This window comes from Falco rusticolus, chromosome 8, assembly GCF_015220075.1.
Source record: "Falco rusticolus isolate bFalRus1 chromosome 8, bFalRus1.pri, whole genome shotgun sequence".
Lineage (NCBI taxonomy): Eukaryota > Metazoa > Chordata > Aves > Falconiformes > Falconidae > Falco > Falco rusticolus.
This window is the reverse complement of record NC_051194.1, coordinates 49,009,384-49,036,496: the sequence shown is the minus strand read 5'-3', so window position 1 is coordinate 49,036,496 and position 27,113 is coordinate 49,009,384. Positions and strand designations below refer to the sequence as shown.

The window sequence follows — 27,113 nt, the reverse complement described above, 5'->3', positions numbered from 1 at the left end:
CTCGGCGGGCTGTAAGCCTCTCTGTCCGACGGCCTGCCCCTTCACTTGTCTGTCTCCTCAGCTGCCTACCGACAATTTGTTGGCTTTATTTTGCTGTCGGGGAAGCTGCCTGTGCTGAACGCGCTCGGAGGCACACGGGCACCCCCAAAGCCCTCACCGCTCCCCGGCGCTCCGCTTTCCGCCATCGCCCTCCCCCCGGGGGGGTTGCCGGTGCTTCCCCCCGCGCCCCACGCTCCCGGCTGCATTCCCAGCCGGTCCCATGCAAACGCGGGTGACATTTCGCAGCAGCCCAGGCAGGGCTGACCCAGCCCCATCCCTCTCCCGCGCCCTCAAAACCTGTTGGAAACCGAACCGCTTCCGAACCGCGTCCGTTAACGGGGTGGCGCTCCCGAGGGGGCGGCCGGCTCGGCGGGACGCAGTGCCCAGCTGTCCGGGGCACGGCCATCCCCGCCCCGGGCCCTGCCTCGAAGGCTCCTCCGCGGCCCGACAGGGGCTCGCCGCCGGCCGGGGCTGCCCTCGGGCCGCTGCCGGCGGGCGGGCGGGTGGACACCGGCGCTGCCCCTCGGCCGTGCCCCGGGGAAGGGCCGCAGCCTCCCGGTGACCCCGGCGGGCCCCGCTCGGCCGGCCCGGAGGCACACGCCGCGCTGCCGGCCCTCGCTCCGCACCGAGAATCGGCCAGCTCGAAAATAACACAAGGCAGCCGGTGGCCCTTCGTATTCGATTACCGAGAAGGCAAACATGCCGCGGCGCTCCTCCTGCCGCCCCGCCAGCCCCACGGCTATGTAGGTCACGGACAGGAGAGAAACATTTTAAAAATAACCCGACCTGGAAAAATACCTTTCGAATCTGCCTCGGCAGGGGGGAATTACTGGTTTCGCATTTAAAGCCCAACGTGGCGAAAATAAATTACGTTTTTTTCTTTTTTTCTTATGGATTAAATCTCTGGATAACGCGTGCCGGTAGCAAAGCTCCCCGTGTTACCGGGGTGGGGGGACAGACCTCCCTCGTTAGAGCGCGTTTCTGACGTTTGGGTTTGCAAACTGCGCCGAGGCGTTTAGAGACTCCGCAGCCATCGCTCGGCGCCTGTCTCTGCCGCCCGCCGTTAACCGGCGTGTTCCCACCAAACAGCCGGGCGAAGCCCAGCTGCGTTTGCCCCAGGCGCCGGGGCGGACCCCGGGGCACAGCAGTCCCGGGACGCCATTTCCGCCAGCACCGGAGCAAGCCGCGGGGGGCGGCGGCGGGGGAGGCTCCGGGGGTCAGCGGCGCCCGTTGGGGATGCTCGGGGGGGGCAGCGGGGACCCGCGGAGGCCGCACCGCGGAACAATGGGAACAATGCGGCTCCGCGGGACGGCGCCCCCCGCCCCCGCCCCGGCGGCGGCGGAGCGGGCGCGGTGCGCAGAGGAGGTGCCGCTCCGCACCGCTCCGCTCCGCACCGCTCCGCCGCCGGGGGTTGGGGGGGGTGGGCGCCCGGTGACAGATGGCGGCCGCCCGGCGGGCCACAAAGGGCGTGGCGGCTCAACGGGCGGGCGCGCGGCCGCATACAAATAAGGGGTGTCACGTGGCGGGGGGGGCCGGGACGCCGCCGCGCCTGACGTGGGCGGCCATATGGCGCGTGCCACCGGGCGGGGCGGGGCGCGGGGCGGGGCGCAGGCGCGCTGGGCGGTGGCGATCGCCGCGGTACCCAGGTCCCGGTGCCGGCCCCCCGCCGCGCATCCTCGGTCCCGCTATATAACGGGGGAGCCCGGCGCTGCGCAACGTCGGGAAAAAAAAACAGCATCACGCGGCGCCCCCTCGCACGGAGAGCTGTGCCGGGGTTATGAGACCGTCACCGCGCAGGAGAGGCTGAGCAACGGAGGTAACGGGAAACCGGGTTTCTACCCCGCCGGGAAAGGGGGTTGGCGGCGGCTACCGGGCTCGGGGCGGGCGGGACGGACCTGCCTCTGCCGGAGCGGCTTCGGTTTGTGTTGCGGGCACGGGAACCGGCGGTCGTGCCTGCCGGTGCGCGCAGGCAGCTGTGTGCGTGCACACCTGTATCCATCCATCCACGCGCACACACACATATATATGTGCGCACACGCACATATATCTGCAAATGTATACGTGCGTCCGTACACACACGTATATACATGTAAATGTACCCCTGTACACACACATATTAAATATATATATATGTGCTCCCACCTATGCGCCTCCCAACTTCCCGCTCCCTCTCCTCCGCGGAGGGCAGCCGCCGCGGTCCCACGGCAGGCTGCACCCCGGCGGCATTGTTCCTCCCCGCTGTACCCGGTGCCACCGGGGGACGGTCGCAGCCCCTGACGAAAGGCCCCCGCGGGAGGCGGAGGGACGATGCCCGTCGGAAAGCGGGGGCCCGTCCCGCACCTGTTACCGCGGGCGGGGGCCGCGCAGCCACGCCGGTCGCCAGCCAGCCGCGGGCACCCAGCGACGGCCCAGTGGCGGGAGTCGGCACCGGGGGAGGGTCGCCGGGAGGGGTCGGGCAGGGTCGGTCGGGGGAGCAGGTGCCCGGCGCCCGTCGGGGCGGTGCGGGAGCCCCGTGCAAGGAGGCGGCGAGGGGGGAGCCGCCGGGACAGGCGTCACGGGCGGCCATCCGTCCCTGTGGGGGTCTTGGGTGTCCGTCCGCCACCACCACCCCCCACCCCCCCCGCCTTTCCCCCTCCCCTGTTCGGTAAAAGTGCTGCCGTTTGGGGATTTTGTTTTGTTTTGGTGGGTTTTTTTGTTTGTTTGTTTGTTTTTTAACTCGCTCGGTCTGGTCGCGGCGTGCCGCCCGGGCTGCATCCCGCACGCGTAATCTTCTTATATTCCCGCTAATATCGGCGAGTTACATAATGGCATGTGAGCATATGTCAACTTAATTATAAAGCAGGACTGCGGAGACAATTAAAAGTTTGCGCTGGCACCGTGCAGCAGCCGGGGCTTCCCTGGGGAGGGGCCGGGGGGAGCGGGGGCCCGGGGGGGGGGCGCGGGCGGTTTCTCCCCGCGGGTGGCTGCGCGGGGCCGTGGCCGCCGGCCCGGTGCTGACCCGGCTCTTTTCTGTCCCCTCGGCGGCGCAGAGGCTCACCATGACCAAGTCGTACAGCGAGAGCGGGCTGATGGGCGAGCCCCAGCCGCAAGGCCCCCCCAGCTGGACGGACGAGTGCCTGAGCTCCCAGGACGAGGAGCACGAGGTGGACAAGAAGGAGGAGGACCTGGAGGGTCTGCACGCCGAGGCCGAGGAGGACTCGCTGCGGAACGGCGAGGAGGAGGACGAGGAGGACGACCTGGACGAAGAGGAGGAGGAGGAGGAGGACGACGACGACGACCAGAAGCCCAAGAGGCGCGGCCCCAAGAAGAAGAAGATGACCAAGGCGCGCATGGAGCGGTTCAAGCTGCGGCGCATGAAGGCCAACGCCCGGGAGCGCAACCGCATGCACGGCCTGAACGCGGCCCTGGACAACCTGCGCAAGGTGGTGCCCTGCTACTCCAAGACGCAGAAGCTCTCCAAGATCGAGACCCTGCGCCTGGCCAAGAACTACATCTGGGCGCTCTCCGAGATCCTGCGCTCGGGCAAGAGCCCCGACCTGGTCTCCTTCGTGCAGACGCTCTGCAAGGGCCTGTCGCAGCCCACCACCAACCTGGTGGCCGGCTGCCTGCAGCTCAACCCGCGGACTTTCCTCCCCGAGCAGAGCCAGGAGGTGCCGCCCCACGTGGCGGCGGCGGCGGCGGGCGCGCCCTTCCCGGCCCACCCGTACCCCTACCAGTCGCCCGGGCTGCCCAGCCCGCCCTACGGCACCATGGACAGCTCCCACCTCTTCCACCTCAAGCCGCCGCACGCCTACGGCGCCGCGCTCGAGCCCTTCTTCGAGAGCGGCCTGGCCGAGGGCGCCAGCCCCGCCTTCGACGGCCCGCTCAGCCCGCCCCTCAGCGTCAACGGCAACTTCTCCTTCAAGCACGAGCCGGCCGCCGACTTCGACAAGGGCTACGCCTTCACCATGCACTACCCCGCCGCCGCCGCCGCCGCCGCCGCGCTGGCCGCCGCGCCCGCCCACGCCGCCATCTTCCCGGCCGCCGCCTCCCGCTGCGAGATCCCGGTCGACGGCCTGGCGCCCTACGAGGGCCACCCGCACCACGAGCGGGTCCTCAGCGCCCAGCTCAACGCCATCTTCCACGACTGAGCCTCCCCGCCGCGGGAGGGGAGCGGGGAAGGGCCGAGCCCGGCCGCCCGCCGGCGGCCACCGCCTTGTTTACAGGGGGCTGCCCCGCCGCCCTCGGGGCCGGCCCTGCGCGCCCCGTCCGGCCGCCGCCCGGCGGAGCGACGCCCTCGGCGCGGGGTGGGGGCACCGGCATCGCGCCCAGTACCTGATCGGGATGACAAAATCACAAGCAATAATTAGGATCTATGCAATTTTTAAACTAGCGATGGGCCAATTACAAAATATATATGAGATCTCTATTTTTCAACCAACGTTTTACTACTTGTTACCTTTCCCATGCTGAATTATTTTGTTGTGATTTTGTACAGAATTTTTAATGACTTTTTATAACGTGAATTTCCTATTTTAAACCATGCAGCTTCATCAATTTTTATACATATTGGAAAGGTAGAATTATATCTAATTTATACAAAATAATTTAACTAATTTAAACCAGCAGAAAAGTGCTTAGAGAAGTTATGTTGCCTTAGCACTTCTTTCCTTTCAAATAGTTGAAGAAGAAAAAACCAACAACACAACAACAAAAATGCACAATCCGGGCAATTTCTTTCCCATGAAAGTCTTTTTTTTTTTCTTTTGGTTTTTTTTTCTTTTCTTTTCTTTTTTTTTTCCTTCCCCCCTTACGACAAGAACCAGATCCCCTAGGTCTTGAGAAGATATAAGAACGAGAGACTTATTTTCTATTAAAACATATCAATTCAACACATTACTTGCACAAACTTGTATATAAAGATTATAAGCAAATGCCAACATCCTTTTTAAATCGAAAGCTGCTTGACTATCACATACAATTTGCACTGTTTCTTTTTAGTCTTTGAACCCCTTGGCATTCCGTGGTTTGGTTATGGTTTTTTTTTTTTTTCTGTTTGGGTTTTTTGTTTGGTTGGGTTTTTTTAAGAGAACTTGAAGATGTTAATGTTTCCAGGCGATATAAATGCATGATTTTATACATGTTCACACAATCCGTGGTTGTCATATGCTCATCTTATAAATCGGAACCTAAAACTAATCAGGTTGTTAAAGTCGGGCTATATACCTATTGTAGTCGATTAGTACGGTAGTTTGAAACAAATTCAAACCATTTAATCCGTAATTAGAACAATAGCTATTGCATGTACAATGCAGTCCAGAATAAGTGCTGTTTGAAATGTAACGCTGGTTCAACTGGAATCAATCTGTACTGTAATTTTGTTTGTAATCCTGTATATTATGGTGTAATGCACACTGGGATTTTAGAAGAAACATCCGTCCTTTGGCAACGACATAGTATTGAACATTTGGTCGAATGTTGCATTTCTCCTTAAATGTGATTATTACTTTTTTTTTTTCTTAGTGTAAGTAATTCCTATGGGATTATTGTTTTATTCGGATAGCTCATGAAAGGTGCAACACTTATTATTTGTAGAATAAAATTGGACTAAAAAAAAAGACGCGGATTCTTTGCTTACCTTGAGGGGGTTCCGGGGGAAGGATTTTGTTCGTTAGCTTACAGCGAAACCGGCTGCCTGCAACGCGCCGTTGCTGAATCAGGGAAGCGGGGGCAGGACGGCCGAGCGCTGCGGCTGCGGGTCCGCGCTGCGCCGAGCGCACCCGCCCCGCACCCGCTGCGGCGCCCCCCGGGCAGCCCAGCCCAGCACCGCCGCTGCCGCCCGCCGCGGCTCTCCCCTCCCGCCGGGCCGGCGGGGGTCCCTTTGACCGGCACCCCGGCAAAACGCCGTTTCGGCCCCGCCGGCCAGCCCGGGACCCGGCGGCGCCGGTTCGCCGTCTGTCCCGCTTCCCAGACGGGAGACGCGTGTGTGCCCTCGTCTGCGCCGCTCGCTCTGGGACTTGAGGCTCCCGGGAGAGCCCTTCCCCTTTACGACCGGAGCAGCTACCAACAGGTCTTTGCCTCCGACCGCCGGGCACGTATTTCAGACGTTCCCTGAAACACCTCGTAGGAAGTCTGTCGCAAAGCGCAGGTATCATAAATAAATGCTTCTCCTGAATCCAGCAGAACGCTAACAGGCTCCTCACCCTGTGGGCGAGTGCGTTTTTCCCCAGGAGAAATCAAGCTCTTGACGTCTATTTTAAAGGTGGTTATAGCTACGGAACCCCCAGCGCTCCGAGGCCGTAGGGGCAGCGCCCCCCGCTCCGGGGCTGCTGCTGAACCCCAAAAGCAAGAAAGCAAAAGGCAACTTTTCAATCACCCGATTAACCTTTCCCCATCAGTGGCAACACAGCTAAATACACCCCAGCTAACCCGAGGTGGGGGGGTGGGCCGGGAATTAATGACAGTTTTTCCAATAACATGGAGCAAGCCGACCCAGCCTTGCTCGCCTTTGGTTACACACCTTCTTCTCCAGCACAAGGATTCTTCTAGTCAGTCAAGGGGCAACTCACATGCCACCATCTTTTATTCAAAGGCAGGCACAGATGTTCCTTCTGCAGGGGAGGTTTTAATTTATGAAAATGATATTGTTTATGCATGAATGCACTCTGCATAACACACAGTACTTCCATCTGATGAGAGAAATGCCACAGAACCAGTGCCAATGTCAGGAACATATTCTGCAAATTTAGTCGCTTAAATGTTTAATGAATATTTGGAAGGCATTTCCAAACCACAAGAAACCTTTTCAATTACCTTTTCTTTTTCCACAGTTAATAACAAAATTCAAAACCTCTAGCCAATGCAATTTACTTAAAAGAGCTATCTAGGTTATCTGAATGTTTGCTACTGTGGTACTTTAGAGAAAATAATATTTTAATGTTATGAGCAACCCAATAAGGAAAATTAATTAGGCATTTTGGTAACTAGAGGCTCCATTTTACAAATCACTTGTGAGATTTGTTATTTCAATTAGTTTAGGGTTTTTCCCCCTACCACTCTTATAAAAAAAATATTGGAGATCTTCCCCTCCACCATCCCTTTGCTGCTGCTTATGATGCCTCCCTGATATTTATTTTTTCTTACTGTTAATATTATGCCAGATCTTGAAATCTCCATTCACGTCTCCCACAGGAAGGTCTGTCAAGGTCTCTTTCAAAGGAAAGAATTGCTCACACTGTTCCTCTCCTATGAACACATCGCTAGTTAACTAAGGCTAGAGTGGGATTATCTAATTTACATGTGGAAGAAACTCTGGCTTTGAGTCATACCCACACATATACTGGGTCATCCAGCACAGGCCTACGACTATTTTTATGGCTTGTTGGGACCAGTGGCCTTTCCCTTCTTTATACTGTACTTGTGACAGCAGAAATCGTTCTGCCACCAGTACGCTTGAGAAGACACTGGTGAGATCTCTGCGGGCACAGCGCATGAGTAACAACCATGATTTGCAGCTTTTCCCTTCTTGGTTTTCTGAGTCAAGAGCAGAGGGTCTGGGGGCTGTGGACCCATCGCTGCCTGTGAGACAGCTGAGACCCCAGCTGCGGCAGAGGGATCTGAAACAGTGGCACTCCAGGTTACATCCACAGGATATCTGAGGGACTGAAGCCTCAGGTTTTACCTCACCCCAATGAAAAACTTGCCTGAACAACATCAGGCTTTGGCCCAGTGTCTTCAGGAGGTCTTCTCAAGTGAAGGGAAGTAGATTCAAGGAGAACCAAGAATCCTGAATTCACCAGAAGAAAACATAGTGTTGCTTTCTCCAGAAGATACTGTTCCAGAATTTTAATAAACTAATATTAAAAAGCAATACACAATTCCAGAGGTAATAGGAATTAATAGAAATAATTCTAAACTAAGTCTTGAGAGCAAGTAAACCAAATCTTTTCTATCATCTGTAACAGCAAAAATTCTTGCAACCATTTTAGTATTGTAACTGATCAAAACTGGATCCACCATGACCTGAACAATTGCTTTGGACATATTAAAAATATGATGAGTCTCCTTTTTTAAAAAAAAAAACAACAAAACAACCAGCAAACCAAACACAACACAGTACTTCTGTACAAAGAACCATCTTGTCAAATAGTTTTAGAAATTACAGAGTCAAAATCCATTCTCTTGTTTATGTATAAAGTACCTAAAGATAAAAAAACCACTCAAGTAAAACTGGCTCACTTCTTGCTCATTCGTAGCGAGGAAGAGCCCACAGAAATGAAACTTGGAGATCTGCCTGGTATAGTATCAGTGAAAACATGCAGAAATTGGTCTTTTGTTTTTATTGACCAAGATGGGCTGTGTGGTAATTATTTCAGAAATTATAATGGTCTACACTCCGCCCTTTGCTGAAAATCCCATGCGACAAAAAGCTTTGAAAAACACAGTACATGAATACGTGTCGAAATAGTGAGCTGAAGATCTACAAATAGACTGCTATTTAAATAAGTACATAAGCGTTTCTTAAATAATTCATATTGTGTATTTAAGAAACTGTCAGAAGCTATGCAATACAGAATTAAAACTGACAATGCTCTGAAAGCATTCTCATAAGTATTTAGGTTGCCTACAGGGTATGTAAAACATAGGATACCAGCTCTGGCTTTCAGTTCCCTAGCTTGTAGTAGTTTGCAGCATAGAGTTAACAGCATTTTCTATTAATAAAATAGAAGCAACTGAAATTTACACTATTTGCCAACATTTTGGTGACAGAAAAACAGAAAACAAGATTCAGAGTAAAACTTAATTACCTTAAAAAGATAGCATATCAGCCTTAATGCAAAGAAAAAAAATGAAGTGTCCTCTAATCAACACATTCTGGTTTTATAGTCCTTCCCATTACCACATTTTCTTCTATTGTTCTGATTAAGATCAGTTTCAGCTTGTGGAATTTTCAGCTTCAGACTTCATTCTCACAGCTTCTTACTCCTGCATAATAATTTCACTCGTTCCTGTTCTCTTTTTTTGCAGAGATGTGTCCATCTCCACAACTTCAGACTTTATTTTCCTTACTTGCTCTTCTTTTTATGCTTTCCTTCTCAGACATATAGAAAGATGTACAGTAATAGTAATGCTCTTTTTTACAGACTATTGATGCCATTTTTCTTTAGAATAATTTATGACTTACTTTGTAAAAGGTTCAGTGTTCTGCTTGATGTCTCTTCTTCGAAGTCAAGGTAAACCAACAAAACAGAGCTGAATTAATAATGAGAGCTACAAAAGATTCTTTTTTAGAGCAGCAATGTAAGAAGGGAATGTACTAATGTACAACATAAGAAGGGAGAGCTAATATTTGGGAATGAACAGCTGAAGTATAACTGACTACACACTAAACCTTCATTGTATAAACAGGCACTGTAGCCAGAAAAACATACAAGCCAAGACTATGCTGCCAATATCAGAATTCAGGTTGCTTCAGAAGCAAATCCCCATTAGCTGCTGAAACAAGCCAGCTACTAGAAACGGCCAGTTGAATCCTCCAGACTGGGTGTAAGGAATTTTCCTCACAGCATCTCTTCTCATCTTAAATCCCATTCCTTAACTTCAGCATCACATTATTCATGAATCAAAAACTGGTTTTCTCATTTCTTGCCTGTTGACATTGTTGCATTTTTCTACCCATTTTTCTTGAGGTAAGAGGATTTATTTTCCAATAGCATGTTCTACCTGCCTGCTCTCTTTCCGTAAACACTAGCTGTACTTCCCTCACTTGCTGTTTCTGCCAGAGATTACCCTACCTCCTCTCTTTCTTCCCTTCATGAGGTTCTTCTGGAAAAGACTTCTGAGACTCCCACTACTTCTTAGCATCTAGACAGCAAGAGATTATTCCTTCAGCCAGAGAAAAACACTGCTAGTTAAGGAGAGGTTAGCTCACCTCCTTATTTTCTACTGCCTCTTCACCAGACCCAGAGGATGCTCGCCTCTGCTAGCTTGTCCACCTGCGCTCAAGGCCAGCACCCTGGCATGGAGCAACATCTCCTCCAGGTCCAGACTGCTGAGAACAAGTTCTAAGAAACCACAAGGACTGTTTAAGAAGAGGCTCTCACCCCTGGTACCTGCCTTCATGATATTGCAGCCATGTCTGTACCTGGCCATACCCAAACCCTCACTCTTAGGCCTTATGCTATCCTTGCTTGACCTTGGACCTGCTTTGACAGTATAGCTTCCCTAGTGGCTGCTAGGCTAGCACTGACACTGGTTACTGTCGCCAGACCTGACTCACTGACTGCTTTTCAGCTTCATGTAGGATTTACCTCATTGCAACAGGTTTATCTAGCTATCTGGACCCTCATGTGAGCTTGACTACACACAGCTCTGTTCACCTTGGCTGGGCACAGACAGCTCTGACTCATGGTGGCTCCCAGCTCCACTTCCTTTATAGAGACCTGCCCTTACTGCTCCTTAGCATTTCTCCTTCTGTGCTTCTCACTGCTAAGGTTCCAAGGGGCACTACTGAGCCTGAAAAACCCTGACAAGCCCACCTGCAACTCCCCCACCCCAACTCCGCCCCAGGACTTGGAACTATTTAAGCTCAGATGCTGTAGGATGCTGGGTTTCTATTCTGCCATGGTCCTGATCTGGCTGTGATCATGGCTGGTCCAGATCTGCCCTATTGCTGTGATCCTGCCTGATAGTTTGGATTCTTGGGGGAGTTAAGCAGTCTTCCCTGGGCTTCCTTGCTCGGGTACCACCAGGTGAGTCCTAGGCAGGAAGGTCCCTGACTTGCTAGCTGTGGGTAGCTGTAGTAGATAAACCTGTTGTTTTTATCTACTACCTTTTATTATCTAAACAGATACTGATATAAAACACCTTTCAAGTAACATCAATAAAAGGGTATTAGAAGTTTTAATGATATCTGTTGAAGGATATTACAAGTCTCTTCAGAACTGTATTAGTCTTCCACTGATGGTACTGAAAATAGCATTATTTTATGGTTCTAAGACAGTTATCAGCTTTTGTCTTCCTGTACCTTATGAGACATTATCTGGTGACGATAAATACTATACATAGATGAGACAAGCTAATAAATTGTCCCAAAAATAAACACTATGACTGCAGAGGATTATAAAGGGTATACAGCCTCAAAACTGATTCAACTATATCCAGTTCCATGTTGTGCTTTATCTCCTAGTTAATGATTGAGCTTTCCTTTTGAATGACATCAGTGCAAACACATTAAAATCACCGATGCCAAATAACAGGCGCAAGTATAATTGGTCCATCTACTGTTGTACCAGAATGATAAATTGGTAAAGCAAGCTTGTTTGTTTGGCTTGCAGTTTTTCCTGCCTTGTCACTCAGTTATGTTTAAGGGAAAATAATAAAAAAAAAGAATTTTGCACAAAGCTTCCACAGTTTACACATAATTTCCATTATTTGTACTTTATTTTATCTGATTACCCTACAGTCCAGATATTTATATCCCAACAAAGATCATATAAGGAATAAAAAATTTTGACACAAAGTTGGAATAAGACTATTGACATTAACAGCTTTGAGCAAGCAGAAACTTTACATGGTCATGTTATGATTCAGGAAGGCAAACTGGTGAAGGCTACATTTCAGGGAAAGCTGTGTCAATGCTTTGATACAAATTGAAAAGCAGTTATGGTTGCATATTTAACAAATATCCAGAGCATGCTTTAAATGTGGCAAAGCGATAGATGGAAATAAATATCAAAAAGCTGTACCATAGTGACTTTTTAAATGTGTCTTAAAACTGTCTTCTCAGCTACATAATTAGCAGTTTGGTACAAGGTTTTACGGAACTGTTATGGAAAGCAGCTTACCAGTTGTGAAATCATGTATCATCTCATGGAGTCATCTGTTGGTTTGGCTGCAGAAATCAGGTTTCCTTACCTGTAACATCATTTCTCTTCTAGAGAGGCGAACATCACTGGAAGAGCCTTGGATATTTTGACATGTGGTTTGAACTGTAATTTGTATCAATCAGCAAAAGGCAGTATTTTTAATTTATTCCTTTATTTCTCAGAGGAACATTGTATATTTGTCTCATTACAAATACTAAAGATAAAATCACTAAACCACTTGTCTAAAAACATCCTTTTTCATGCACTGATAAGCCTCCACGACATTACATGGAGCTAAAAAAGCCCTTGCTGTTTTCCATCAAGTTAAGCCCTTACAGGCTCAGGAGCACCTTACAAGTTGGAGCTGATGCTGGAGCTCCAACATGATTGTCGTCAGTGAATCTTACAGAACCTGTGAGTAAAGCCATCATACCTCTGAACTGTAAAACGTGTACTTCACAGAGCAGGAATAAAGCAGCCGTCTGCCCCTTCTGCAGTTAAGGTTTGAGGGCAAGGAATAACGGTACAACCTGCTGGGCAGGCCTCCTGCCTTGGCCCACCTGCTACAAACCCCTGCCACGCCAGTGTGGGCCTGATGCCTGGCTGCCCTGCTCCGCGGCCACCGGTGGGCACCCCGGGCTTACAGCAACAATGCTCCAGGTTACAGCACCAGTGCCAACGTGGCGTCTATCTCCAGGCTGTGCGAGGGACCCAACTTCGGGAGGACTTGGCCTTTTTAGCTCGGAAGGGCTACTGCAACTTCACGTCATGGTTTCCCGGAGCTAAGTAACAGTAATATTACTGCTGATAATGGAAAGGCGGCAGACGCGTGGGGCTCTGGCGCACGCTATGCGCTCCCGCGGCTGGGGCGCTCCCCCGTGGCTCTCCCCGGGGCGGTAAGGGTAACGTGGGAGGGGGAGCCCGCCTGCTGCCCGCCCTCGCTGCCGGCTCAGGAGGCGCCGTACCTCAGCCCAGCGCGGCCCGGCTCCAGGCGCCCCGGCGGCCTCCGGCAGCGCGGGGGTCCCCTCGGCGCTGGCAGGGGCTCGGCCTGAGGGCTCCCCTGCCACCGCTGCCCGCGGGGATGCGGCGGCGGCGGCGGGCGGCCAGGCACCGGGGCCCTCCCGCCGGGGGGCCGCGGCTCCGCCCGCGGGGCGGGGCGGGCGCTGCCCTGGCAGCCGCCGGGACGCCGAGCGCGGCCGGTGGTGCGGGGCGGCGGTGCTGCCGCCATGCTGGGCGACGCGGCCCCGTTCCTCCGCCCGCAGGGACGGCCCGGGCCCGAGCGCCCGCCCGGCCGCCCCCCGCGGCGGGAGCAGCGCGCGCAGCCGGTGGCCGCCGGCGCCGCTCGCTCCTTAGCGGCGGCGCCCGAGGAGCGGCGGCAGCAGCAGCGGCGGCGGAGGGTGGCCCCGCTGGCGGCGGCCCCGCCGGCCGAGGCGGGAGAGGAGCCGCTCCTCAGGGGCATCTTCGAGATCAGCAAGAGGAGCTGCGACGTGGTGCTGAGCGCCCGGCGGCTCCGCTGGAGCCCCATCCTGCCCGAGAGCCCCACAGGTGCGACGGGGCGGGGCAGGGGGCGTCCGCCGCGGGGCCGGGGCGCGGGAGCCGGGCCCGGGCCTAGGCCGGCCCCGGGAGCGGGAGCGGCGCCAACCGGGGCGGGCTGGGCCTGCCCGCGGCGCTGTCTGGGCCGGGGCCTTGCGGGCCGGGCGGCGGGGAGGCGCCGTGACACCGGGTTGCAGTGAACTAAAGTCCGTGGTGTCGGGCGTGCCTCTTCCCCTTCCAGGTGACTGGTGATTAAAAAAATAATTGTTCATAAGGCGAGGGCTGTCTTGTACCTGAAACAGGCTCTCGCCAGGAAGTGCTGGACTTCTTGGTGGGCGATACGAAAAAGATGAAATGTAAGTGGTAGTGGTGTTATGGTTTCTTAGCCCCAGGCGCAGCAGTAAGAGGATTTGGTTTTGTTTCTGCTGCATCGTCTTTTCTCGGCTTACTCTCTCTGACAGATACACAAACATACAGGCGGGTATGGTTTTGCGAGAAGTGCCTGAGTTTTGGGATGAGGCTTCTGTGGCAGGTTGTCCTTGCGCTGTGCTTTTCCCATAAAGCAACACACTGTGAGAAAGTGCTGTTACGAAGGATTTGATCAAGTGAAACAAATCATGCACAAAAGTTTTAGAAGAAAAGGAATGCTCCTTAAATTATCCAAATAGTCTTTTTTTCTCCTAGAAACTGTGAAAACATAAACTTGCTTTCAAAACTACATACTCTTAAAAGTGTTTGCTTACTGCAGTGACCTCCCAGTGGTCACGTGAAGGGGAAATCAAAGTGGCATTCAGGAACACAGAGTTTCCGGACAGCATAGTTGCCTTCTGGTATGGCTCAATTAGCCTGTCCAGGTCTAAAATACCAGGTTTTTTTCAGTATTATTTTGGACAGAATTTAAAACATCATATGGGTTAAGATCCAGCACCCATAAATTCAGCATACAGAGAAACAAAATTTCTTCTGTGTACCAGTTTTTCTGTGTACCAGTTTTTCTGTGTTAGGATAATCTGTTCCTCTTCAAGGTGGTCTGTTGCACTGCAGAGGCTCAAGAGCGGTGTGGAAACCTGTGATTCCAGTGCTGCTGCTGCAGAGAAATACTCAGATGCTCACAGCGAAGTAGTTATGTTTCATTTCATGTAACCGTTACCGAAATCAAACTAATATGGTTCCATGCACAGCTGTTGACTCATATCTTCCAAATAGTGTTGCCGTGTTAATGTGGTGCTGTGCTAGGACTTAGATTCCTGCTTTTCATCAGGATGGTTGAGTTGTGATGATGGCCGCACTGATGTGCGTACGGTCCTTCCTCTTGTGGAGCTAGTCTGGGTGCCTTAGCAGACTATGCAATACTCTGGCCTCTCTTCCTTCCCTTTTGGGATAAGCTACAGGTCTCTGTGTATGTGTTCTGAAGTGTGTTTTATTTACTGTTTAGTTCTATGTGTGATACTCTAATTTGATTGCCACTTTATGTTCTGACTGCTTTAATGTAGCTTGAATTGCCATATATCAGGAACTAGGGTCCATGATTGTCTTTTAATTGTCACCAGTGAAAGATTTTAAGGTACAAACAGGAAGAATGAATTTCAGTACATACTGCTCCATGCTTCCGGGGTCAGGAATATATTCCGGGGTGGGGTTTTTTTGGTTGTTTGTTTTTTTTTCTAGGAAAAATCCACCACCCCAAGTTGCTACTTTTGCGTAAGAGCTTTTTATCCTTCAATTACTCATACAGACATCAGGAGCTTTTCTGTCTTAGTTCCTGTGAGGTAATAAAGTATGCAGTGCTTAAAGTCAAACATACTGCAGATGGCAGAACTTCAGGAGTCTTACGGAAAGCAGCACTGACAAGTCGGTGTCAATTATGTCAGTATTTGGGCTTTCACTGCATATGTTTTAAATATATGCTGATATGTCTTTGTTCCTGACAATTAGGTTTTGTACTATGTAGCATTGAGCTGTTGAATATTTTGGTTTCTGAGAAGCTCTTAATATCCTTCTTCTTTACTAGCTTCGGTGGAAAAGGCAGTGGTGTCTTCCCAGTGCTGGGTTTTTCGTGAAGTCTGTGGTAGGCTATGAGTTTTTACAAAAGAATTTCCAAATTCTTAAATGTTGAGTAGTGACATTGAAGATAAAGGGGTATTCGGTTCCTCTGTTGGTATAGATGCCATCTCTCTGTCATCTGTGGCTGTTCCAGGATCTCTTTGAGAATGCAATAATTTTAACAGGAAAAACTATTAGGTTGTTTCTGAGACCTTTCTATCCTTCTGGCCACAATGTCGTGGGAACACAACAGTCTACCCAAGCAGCATTCAGAAGAATACTTGTGACTCCTTCCTTTGGGTCAGTGTGGCTCTACATGTGCCTGTCTGGGACTGCAGAAGTGCTAAGTAGGAGCTGAAAATTTCACAGCCTAGGGCTTATTGCCCTCGCAGGGATGAATACAACACAGCTCTTGCCTGTTTTTCCTTCCATCTTGAATACAGTTGGCCAGGATGGTTTTACCTTTCCAGTTGCAGAGGTCAGATAGGAATTTCAGAGCTTGAATGTTTTTTTCTCTCCCACATTCGTGGATCCCAGTAGCAATTACCCTGGGGCCTTGCAAGTGTGTGACCTGTACTGGTGCTGGGGGGAGCTGTCTGTGTTATGGTCTCATTCGGTGTAACAGAAGTACAGGAGTGCAGTGCTTGGGCTGAGCTGTCAGTAGGTACAGGAGGTGGTCAATGGCTGTCTGGACAAGTCTATTCCACTGGGATTTGGCTTAAGTGTGCTTTCTCCGAACCAAAAGCTTTATAACATAGTTTGCCTTAGGCTCTAAAAGGTCAGGTCAGGTCTTCACACTTCGCCAGTGATGCTAAATGTCTCCTGCTTGGACTTGTACATAGTAATTCTTCCTATGTTAAGACTTTTCTTTTATGGCAGTCACTCCAGTCTGTCAAGTCAGAGAACTACCAGGCTGTTGCTTTCTCCCCTTTTCCCTAACCTCCCACCCCTAATAGTTTCCCAGAAGTGTTCCTGCCTTGCTGAAGTCATCATGTATCATCCACAGTTCTGTGGTTCCCATTGTATGTTCTTACACGCGGTAGCTTGTGCAGCCTTGGCTCCTTCAGCTTCTAAATAGAACTGAAAGCTCCAGCTTAAAGTTCCCAAGCAGGTAACATCTGCTGTGCACTGGGCTCAGTCGTGTCATACTGCACTGTTTCTGTGGAGCTTTTGGCAGTGTGGTTATCAGGCAGACATCCTTCTTTACTCTCTCTGACTTCTGCAGCTTTTGTCTTCTAGAGGTTTTTGGTCACCTGTGCTCGCTGAGGACTTGCGATAACTTCCTTTGTTGATCGCTCTCCAGACCTTCTAGTAAGCTCTCCAGCAGTCTCTTCTCCCCTCTCAAAAAAGTGTGACCCATTATGAATTTTGTGTGTTCTTTGTTACAAGAAAGCTTTGGGCAGGCGTAAGGCCTGGGCAGGCAACTGGATGGGGAGCCTGGGAGAGTGAATGTGTCAGGTGGGAATGTGGGCAGTGCGGGGCATGGCTCGGCTGGCCGCTCCGAAGCACTGCAGTTACAGCCTGGGTGTGCAGCTCAGCTGAGCCTTTTCTTCTCACTGGAGCCCGACACCCTCAGACCCACAGCTACTTGCTTGCTTTTAGCAGTGCAAGAGGCATTGAGCTCGCAGTCAGTAGTTACTAGTTTTTTCTCTAGCTTCATTCTGTGTGGTTTTCCTATGCTATAAATATAATCATGGAAAATAAGAAAAAACAAGACTTCTTGCTCTCTATTAATAATCCAGCCCCAAACTGTAGGGCTTCTCATTTTGGATGCTGCTTCAAAACCGTAGCAGAGAGCACTATCTTAAGTACAGATTTGAATATTATATGTGATTTTTAGAAGTTCCAATAAGATAATAAGAATGACTGAATGATGGAGGGGGGGAAATATTTACATTTAAGAACAAACGCTCAGAGTGGTTTGTTTGGTTTTTTTTGATGTGGCTAAAGTTTAAAAAATAATGACATGTTGGGGGAGTTAGCAGCAGTGTGTGTGGGAATCATTTGTATTTCAGAACAGTTTCAGTATAAATAGGGCCATTCAGTATTCTTTATGCTCTTCTTCCTTGTTTTTTGCTGCTGAATGAGAACTTTTAATCCTGATATTTCTTCAAAGCCTTCAGCATCTTTTTAAAGATTGCCACAGAATTTCCCAATTTACAATAGCTGCAGTTTTTCAGCAGATTTCTGTCAGATAGGAAATGGAGCAAGACTGGCATTCACTTGGTGTTTTACTGGTATGTGAAGTCCTGAGGCTTTTGATCATTATGAAAAACTTTTTAAGTTGTTTCTTGTATGTGTAGTGTACTAGCCTGAATGGTATAAGACGTTCCAGAGAACAGCATGTCAGAACAGCATGTAGGCTGGACTGAGTATTTGGATAATAATAATAATAATCTGAATAAAATTGCTTGTTAAATGTGAGTAATTAAACATAATATTTTAAATTAATTGACCAATGAGAAAGTAAGATCTCTGGAGCAATCCAGAGGTTAATGTGTTATTGAATATATATTTTCATAATGAAGTAAAAAAAAAAAAATCAGTGTGTTGTTTAAGTATACTATACTTTATATATAGTATATTGGAGTTCTTGTTATTAATTTAAATATAATTTATAAATATTCTATATAAGTGCAGCAATAAGGAAAAAAAATCAGTGATGTATTTCAACTGTGAAAGAGTTAGCAATAAAGGACTTAAAATTAATTCCGAGTGCATAGTGGCCTGCTGCCAAGGCTATTTAGGAACAGATGTGGCTGAAATAGATACCAATAGTCTGTTTGGGATCTCTAAAGTAAGACATCTGTCAGTCTATCGGTCAGTCAGGAATAATGGAAATGGGAACTGGCTGTTACAAAACATGAATTACTGAAGTTCCACATTGGTCAAATTCAAAGCTTTTGATTCTACTTCTGACATGTAGAGAACATAATTTCTGTAAGTGGCTTATCTATTGTCCAAATAGGAAAACTATTTGTAAGAAAGAGACATAAAAATAAATAATATGAAGTGTAACCGAGAGTGGGACGTACATGTATCACACTAATATATGTCTTTAAGTTGCAAACTCAAGGAAGAAAGCATGCAGTTTTAAAACAATCCCATGGTGTCTGAACTTGTAAGACACTCAAATTTTTTTCAAGGAAGTCCATAAAATTAATGTCTTCTAGATAAATCCTGCATGAAACTGCATAAGAAGTTATTATTTTACAACTTTGTTGTGAAAATTTAAAAATATTTAAGGAAATGGGATATATTTATTAAGAGTCTCTTAAAATTTGTTCTTTATTTCAGGTGATTTTTAGACATGGCTTGATTCTCTGTGTGTCTTCTCTGCTTTATCAGCAGATCAATTCATGGCTCTGTGTTTGTGGAACAACTGACATTGTTTCATGCTTTCTGGCGTTTTTCTTGTATTTCATATGTTTACGCATCTCTCTGCTTATGTTGAAAGGGATTAACATACCCTGGACATCTAATAGTGGCTTTTAAATGTACTCTAATTCTCTGCCTCCAAAGAAAGTGATCAGATGTTTAAATCTTTGTTCCAGAAAATAAGTTTCTATGCTAGCTAGGTCTTGCAAATTGTATTTGTATGTGTTTGGGTTTACATACATGCTAAGCTGCACATGTGTTAATGAGTTTGATTCTGATGCTACATGAATTTGAAATAACAGGATTTATTTAGCTTTCACACAAAGTAATAACTGTTTCTCATGGCCTTTTCTTTTTAATGCAAAACTATTTCTATTGGTGATGTTGTGGTTTGTGTACTCTTAAAGCTGTTGTAGGCTATAAACCAGCAAGTTTTAGACTTACCTAAAGATGATGGGTTTTGGTTTTGTATTTGTTTTTCATTTTTTTTTCTTTTTCCTTTGTTTCTCCAGCGGCGCTATGTAATAATTAGGCCTTGACATGTACTCTTACTATAGACAAGGCGATGTTCTGCTTTATTCCTCTGCTTTGTATCTCCTCTGCCTGCCTGGCGAGCGAGGGATGGTGGCTGGCTGGGTGCTTGGCGTATCATGCATCATCAGGCAGTTGGCACACCAGTAACAAGCCAGACGTAGCTGGTGCTGGATTTTGGCCACTGAGTAGGCCAATTGAAGGAAGAACGGTTGGAATCAAAGGGTGATGAAGAATACTGCGGTGGGGCTGAGCTGATGTATTAAGTGAGTGTAAGTGTTTGGTGAAGTGCCATATGGGTGTGGGAGGGATTTGTTGGTACTATGGAGGGGGTATGAGTGAACAGAGGGGAAGCAGTAGCTGCTGTTGGGCAGCTAGGAAGATATGCAGGGTGGTGCTATTACAGTGCATGAGGTATGCGTGATGCAGGGTAGGGAAATCACTGGAAAGTCAGACACATAATGAAGTGGTGAGGTAAAGAGAGGTGGGATGCAAGTTGGTTAAAAAAAAAAAAAAGTTCTCAAACTTCCATAATTTTCCTATTCATAGAATAATTGCCAGCTCTTTTGACTATGCTTTCTGTGCAAAGGTGTGCAAGAATAAATTGATGGGTTTGATAATATAGCACCATGGAAAGAATTAAAAAATGTGTATTAAAAAAAAAGCTGATATACTAACCAATTTTTGATGTCCATGCTAGTGCTATTTTCATGTCTGTGATGGTGCTGTAGGGCCGAGTCCTTCCTCAGTGTAAATTACTGTTCTTTTTAAATATTTTAAAACAGTCAAATCCCTTATCTAAACATAAATCTTGTATCTCATTTTCTGAATTGCCCTGTTCTTCAGCCTTTGAGTAAGATTATTAATTTTTTTTAACCCTCTTTCATATTCTAGATGCTGTTCTAATCTGTTCTTGGTTGCCATTTTACCATATCATCCTTGAATTTGTAGTCCTCTGCTATGCACATTTATGTCTTTTCTGTTGCATCAAATGTTGCCAATTTATCTTGACTTTTGAGCGTAGTTTATTGGAGAATATGTGGTTTCTTTCAGGCAATTTGTTAAGTTTAGAAGCAGTGCTCTGGAAATGTCCAAGAAGTTACGTAATTCCTGAAATCCTTTCCTGGTTCCCCCCCTCAGTGTCTACAGAAAACAAATACAAAATCTGATGAATAGCTTGGCCGCTTAAGAGTCTGAGACTGCTGCCTGCTTTCTTTGTTGCTGTTTCTCTCCTGGGACTGTGTGTAGGGTCTGGTTCTGTAGCACCTTGTGTGGGATAGTTGTGGGGATCATGGTGCCTAATGGGGTCTTCTGCTAATTGCGAAGCCATATAGCCTTGCTTTCATAGTTGTAACTCTTCATGGTAAGAAATGGGCTAGAATTCAGAATATGATGTTCTTTTGCATTTTCTTGTTTTGTATCTTGGCAAAAGACATGCTCATATTAAGGCATTCCTATCTTTACAGTTAGGAAATAGAAATAAAAATAAAGCAGGGAAGTCTGTCATCTGCTCTTGTTGGAGTCAAAATAAACAAGACTTAGATAAACAGGTTTTCTTTCCTTGTAGATATCTTGTTTGTTACCTATGTCACAAAAGCAGCAGGTAAATAATAGATGTTGTTGCAATTATGTAAAACCCGAACAAACAGGTATTGGATAGAAGGAATCCTGTTTTGTTACTGTTTCATTTAGGTGTACCCACCTATATCATGCATTGCCTTTAGAAAGAAATTTTTACTCCAGTACATGCAGTACGCTAAAAATATTTTTATTCTTCTCAATTTATGAAAAAACTGAAATGACTGAAAATCTGAGAACATAAAACCTAAAGAATTGAGTACTCTTTGTGTACCATAATGTTAGTGAGTCGTGGAACTAATGTTTTCCTTTCAAGGAAATCGGTGGTCCTGGTTTTTATGACTTGCGTTGTAACAGTATGTGCAGACAAAAAAACATAATGTGTTGAGTATCTGATACATGTATTACCATATTGCCATAAGGAACTGCTATTATGTTAGACACCAACTGATTTTGTGATAGTGTTGGATTTCTCTCACATATGCTTATGTTTTTGTACAGATGATCCTTTAGGAACATCTGCTAGTTTTGTGGTGGTATCTGCTGTTTCCTTTCAAAATTTGACCTTTTTGTCATTTACTACTGGGACTGCTATAGAATCGCATTATACTAAGATCCTTTTCTGAATTGATCCCTGTCTCATAGACATTAACTGTCATTTTTTTGAGTTGTGTTACCATTCTCTGACATACTACAGAGTTGAGTACAACTGTAAAGTTAATAAATTAGCCTTTTAAAAGACCATTTAATGATTTATTTTTTTAAACTGTTAGCTTGAAATGACTAGCGCTTCCTCCCTCCAACTGTTCAGGCGCTCTCAAAAATACTTGCATCTGTAGACTAAGTGTAAGGATAGTATTTCTCAAACTTTTTCACAAGGGAAGTTGTTTTGGAACTCCCTTCTTCCTGTTTAGGAACCTTTCCCCCTTTAGTTGAAATGTAGAGAATATCCTTTGGACAGTGATACAAGTTTAGGTTCATATCTTCAAATGTAGCTGAATAAGTAAAAATGCAACAATGTCTTAAAAACAGTTGTGCATGTGGCACTGCAACTGGCAGGGAAGTCATGACCCTGTAAATGCAACCAAAAATGGGTTCTTAGTGTTTTGGAAACTCCGCCTCTTGGATGAATTACCAAAACATATTATAATCTCTCTTTCACATTTAGATGTTATCTGGGTAACTGGATTTTTATGTAGCTATGATGAAGAGTTGAAGACAGTGGTATTTCCTACTTCTGCACTCTGGCTGAGCATAGAAATTGTTTTTGTAGGACTCCAGATTTTACTGTCAAACTATTTTGCTGTGGGCCTCCGCAGGAAAAAAAAATGGTGCCTTGATTTTTTTGTAATTTGGAAAAGTGGTTAGTTATTTTGTTACCAACATTTGATGTATTCTTGTATAGAGAAAGTTACTATCACATAATAGTATTCATGGTTTTAAAAGCTAAATGTGTATTTAAGCATGCATGAGACTTAATATTTTGAAAAGTAATTAGGCTTCTGGTATTTCTTTAGCTTCATTTATTGATACACATAGTCATCTAGTTGTATGTATTAATTCTGAAGGTGATCTTGAAATTAAAAGTAATTGACTTCATGTTTTTCAGTGACAAAGCTGCTAAAGGAAAAACCAGTTAATTCATCTAAAATGTGTTGATGGCTTACTTGGTTGAACCTAAATTTCTTTATGAACATGTATTTTGTTATTATCAAAGTATGCAGATTAAAAATACACTACTGAATGAGAACACATTGCTTCCCGTAAGGTCTCAAGGTAACCGTTTTCCTGTTGTGTCTCCTCATGGAGTCACAATCCCTCCCCCTCCCAGTGTAAGTTCAGCAGAGCACCAAGAAGTGTCCCACAAACTTGGAAGTTTTTTGACGCTAGAATTACCAATATTGCCAGCCCTTCTTTGAAGAAGAATAAATAAGCTGTGTTTCACACGACATCCCAATCCCAATTATTTAGGTGCAGTTATCAGGAGTGAGTTGTTAATGTGTAGAATAGTATTAGCTGCATTTATCTCTTGGGAATGAGTTTGGTGCTGGGAGATGAGTGCATTTGGTTGAAGCCTTGAGCTGTATCTGTGCTTTTCGAGAGTGTTTAAAAATGCTAATGTAGGGATTGAGAGGCTGCTTCTGATTTTAATCCTTCCCTAAATTTTCTTAGTTTGTTTCTTTTTAGGATAGATGTATATCATCAGTTTATATTTTGATGGGTGGGTATTTGATTACAAGATTTTTTTTGTGTGTGTGATTTATGTTTGTCATCTTAGCTGAATATTGTAAAATATTTCAGCATAGTGTCTATTGTACATGTTAAATATTGAATGTTTATGAATGTTAGAAATAAAGAAAACAAAAACACAGCACAGAACTCATGTCAAGCTCTTTACGTATATCAATGACAATATAGCTCTTAGCAACTTTGAGATTGATGCAATAAATATATAACTCCTTAAGTTGCAAAACCAAAAAAATGCTTCAAGCCACACTGAATTTGGAGGTCTTGTAATATGACTGTAAGCCAGAGCGTGTAGTGTGGTTGTAAGACACATTGCTTGATTTTTGTAAAATTGGAGCTCAGAAACCAGAGTAGATCAGAAATTATTCAAATGATCCCAGGATAACTTGTATAAGAATTAAAAATTATTTTCCAGGCCTACTGTTGGCTTCATTTTACAAGAACAATTAGTTTCCCTTACTGGTAGTGTGGAAGCTGCTGTTTTCTCTGATGGTCTGTCAGTGGTAACAGACACAGACAAATATGTCTGTTTAAAAAAGAAAAAAGGAAGATAAAAGGTGTTTAAAAACAAATAAAAATCGTAGATCTGAATTTTCCTGTGAACCTTCATGTATGGTAGCCTTGCTGTAAGGGATTTGATGAAACAAAATTCTGCTGCTTATCTTTAAGATCTGGTGCAACTTTCTCCCTCCCCTGGCTTCTTATTTAGATGTAGGTATAGGAATATATTAAATCTCTGACAAGAAATGTACAGTAACTTGGTTTACTTCACAGTTCTCTAATCTAGCATGTGGCTGTTTGCCTGTGTGTTGCGATTTGAAACAAATAGTCAGATCATGAACAGAATCCAATGCTGAACTCTGAATTTCCTGGCTTTTGTCTGTTTATGCTATGTAAGATGGTAGTTACTTAGATGCTTGTCAGTACAGAGTAGTTGCTGTAGCTGTTGGTCTGTTTGAACTGTGACAATCCATCTCTTCTGTCAGTCCATACACTCAAGTGAATATAGGAAAGTATGCTTTGCAAAGCTTAGAAAATGCAAAGCAACAGATGTTATGTACTGCACAATTATACGTATCCTGGAAACAGATCCGTATGCAGTGCAGCAGTCTTGGAAAAACAAAATTTGACATACAAATGATGAAGTTAAGGGTAACAACAGTAAATACTTATGACTAAATACAATGCTGTTTTGTAGAGAACTGTTCTGAGTTTGCGTAATTAAATGATCATAATTTTATTAAACCCACCTATTTAACACGTTTAAAATCGTGTTTATATTTTTCTTTATTCTTTTAGTAAAGTATAGTAGAAATAGAGTAAGTATTCTCACTTAAAGTGTTGTAGGAAAATGGCTTTTAAAAAAGCTTATGTTATTCTAACTTAAGCAAAAATTCTTGTAAATAAATTGCTAAAAGTAAATAGGAAAAATTTCAAGATAACTTGCAGGTTTTCTGAGTGAAAACAGCACATCTTTGCCTGGCTGATCTGTTGACTGTGCTGAAGATGGCTCAAAATGAGATTGCTCCTGTCCAAGTCCTCACCCTGGTACAGTTTCTTGCAGGGCCTTTTGGAGACTTGTCAAACAGCTCTGTCAAGAAAGGTACTGAAAGATTTCATACTTGGATGGTTTTGGACTTCCCAAAGGCCTGCTCTGTCACATCTATGTAGTGTAACTGGGGGTGAATTAATTAGTTAGGGGTCAAAATTCTCATAGCACCAGTGAATACACTAACAGTTAGATGGCAATAGAGGGTGGTAATTCATGTCCACGTCAAACTTTGAACAGGTTTGTGGTTTCATTGAGTAAATTCTGCATTTGACACATTCCAGGGTAAATCTAAATATATTGATATGTTACATTAATCAGGAGAAGACTCTATATAGATGTCTATTTTTAACTTGGTATTGTTTTTATTAAAGGAAAAATAACACTTCTGAATATTTCATGTGAAATGTAATGTTCATTGGCCACTTGTCTGTAACACACTCATTAGACAAGGCTATGATTAAACTAAGAATATCCTCCAGATCCTTTTCTGTTCCACAGATCTTTTGTGATGGAAAAATAGTAACTGTGTTTGCTTTAGGCAACAATGCTTAGCAGAAGAAAAGGTAAATACTTGTAGTTTTCTTTTTTTAACTGTAGTACAAACAAAAATGAAATACAAAGGAGGCTCCCCCCCCCCCTTGCAATGCTTGAGGAGTTAATTATTTAAAATATGATAGAAACAAGCAGGTGGTGTTTTAGAAATTTCGTCCCTAGGTCTCGCTTGTTTTATGGAAACCATTTGTGGAACGTACACACAGAAAATCAGTACTGAATTTAGTGTCATTTATACATATATGCTTGTCTATCTTCCTGAAAGCAGCTACTGCTTTTTACATTTGCAAGTTTAACAGTTTAGCGATATTAGTTTGTAAGCAGGAACTAGTAAAATGAACTTAAAGTAAAAAGAAAGCTGTTCTTAACTATGCTTCTCAGTTTTATGTTTCTAATACTTGCTTTCTTTGTCTATTTCATGGAGTGAAGGCTGCCTGAAAAGTTGATAGTGCTTTTGGTACATTAAGAATGTGGGCTGGAAGGAGTATGGAAGAGAAAAAATGGCATGGAATAAACATGGAAGAGCAGAAATGCTGAATTTGTTTGGGGACTTTTAAAATAGAAGTGGAAAAGGTTGTTGAGATTATGTTGTTATGTCCGACAGCACAGCTTCAGAATCACAGCTGTTTTACAGATTTGACTAGGCAATGTGACAGAGAGTCCAAGAGTTGATATAATTAATCATAGAGTAATGTATTGATCTCTTATTTGAATGCCATCAGCTTTGGATCAAGGTCAGGAGCTGTAGCTAGACCATTCCTAACATATATGATTATAGGTTTATTATGTGGAAAGTGTCACCTATCACTTGAACAGTTGTTAGGATTATTATGCTAAGGATCATTAGAACATAAATAGAGACTAAACCAGATGTTTGTATGCTCTATAAGCGAGGGTTATTTAACCACATCTTGAACACTGTGCAGTTTTGATGTTCTCAACAAACATGATGTGGGACTGGAGAAGGTTCAAGGAAGAGGTGACAATGATTTAAGGTAAGGAATGGCTCCTGGATGAGAGTGATGGACTAGGCTAGCACTTTTTGGCCTGAAAGGGAGGCAGTTGAGATGGGGCCTGGACAGAGTAGATGGCAATGGTCTTCTGTCTTCCAAGGTAATAAATATGGTGCATCTAATAAGGTGAAGAGGAACCAGGCTCAAAACAAAAGGAATAATTGTGCAGCAAGTAAGAGAACTGCAGAACTTACTGCCAGAGGATATTGTTAATACTAAAAGATTTTGTGGATTCAGCTGGAGGTAGAAGGCCTCATCGGAATGCTGTTAAATGTGTAGAAACTGGAGTTAGTTCAGGGTGCCCCAAATGATAACAGGTGGGGAGTGGAAAAGTATTAGTGGAAAATAGAATAAATACTTGCTTTCTTCCTTCTCATAGCATTTGCTTATGACTGTGGTTTGACATAAGATACTGGGACAGATGGACTTTTGCTTTGACCTGGTATTGCTGGCCTTAGTACCAGAAACCAGTTAATTTATATTTAAACAGTATTTCATGTAAAAGCATACGTATCACTAGTCCTGTATTTGCACTACTACGCAAGCTTTCTTGGTAAAACTTGAACTTCATTTTGCCTAGCCTTCCATTTGCAAAGTACTGAGGGTGGTACTTACTGGTCGATCGCTATAGTTTAAAGAATGAGTGTTCTTTGCCTCACAAAACATCAAGAGGTTAATTTTATTAAATGTTGTTAAGAATTACAATACAGTAGCAGACTGTATAGGAATTACGATTACAACCCATTCCAGAAGAGTAATTAGTTTCATCAGCCTCAAGATTAGGAAAAAGCGCAGCTTCAA

The 27,113-nt window shown here is 45.7% G+C and overlaps 2 protein-coding genes across 4 annotated transcripts in view; both read left to right on the top strand.

Annotated features, from left to right (window-relative positions):
- Window positions 1–1,701: 1,701 nt before the first annotated feature.
- NEUROD1 (neuronal differentiation 1) lies at window positions 1,702–5,633 on the top strand. The gene is made up of 2 exons (XM_037398807.1): window positions 1,702–1,855; window positions 3,069–5,633. The coding sequence occupies exon 2, from the start codon at window positions 3,078–3,080 to the stop codon at window positions 4,167–4,169; it is 1,092 nt and encodes a 363-aa protein (XP_037254704.1). The 5' UTR covers window positions 1,702–1,855; window positions 3,069–3,077; the 3' UTR covers window positions 4,170–5,633.
- Window positions 5,634–12,853: 7,220 nt separating this feature from the next.
- Window positions 12,854–27,113, top strand: part of CERKL (ceramide kinase like) — a 62,179-nt gene continuing 47,919 nt past the window's right edge. Inside the window, exon 1 of one of the 3 annotated variants that reach the window (XM_037396618.1) lies at window positions 12,854–13,430. In XM_037396618.1, coding sequence (XP_037252515.1) covers window positions 13,112–13,430 — 319 coding nt within the window. In that variant the 5' untranslated portion in view covers window positions 12,854–13,111. The remainder of the gene's footprint in view (window positions 13,431–27,113) is intronic. The other 2 variants (XM_037396617.1, XM_037396616.1) reach the window with 2 other exon arrangements.

Bases quoted from the DNA above. Each gene is read 5' to 3' on its own strand.
- NEUROD1 (XM_037398807.1), top strand. From the start codon at position 3,078: ATGACCAAGTCGTACAGCGAGAGCGGGCTGATGGGCGAGCCCCAGCCG.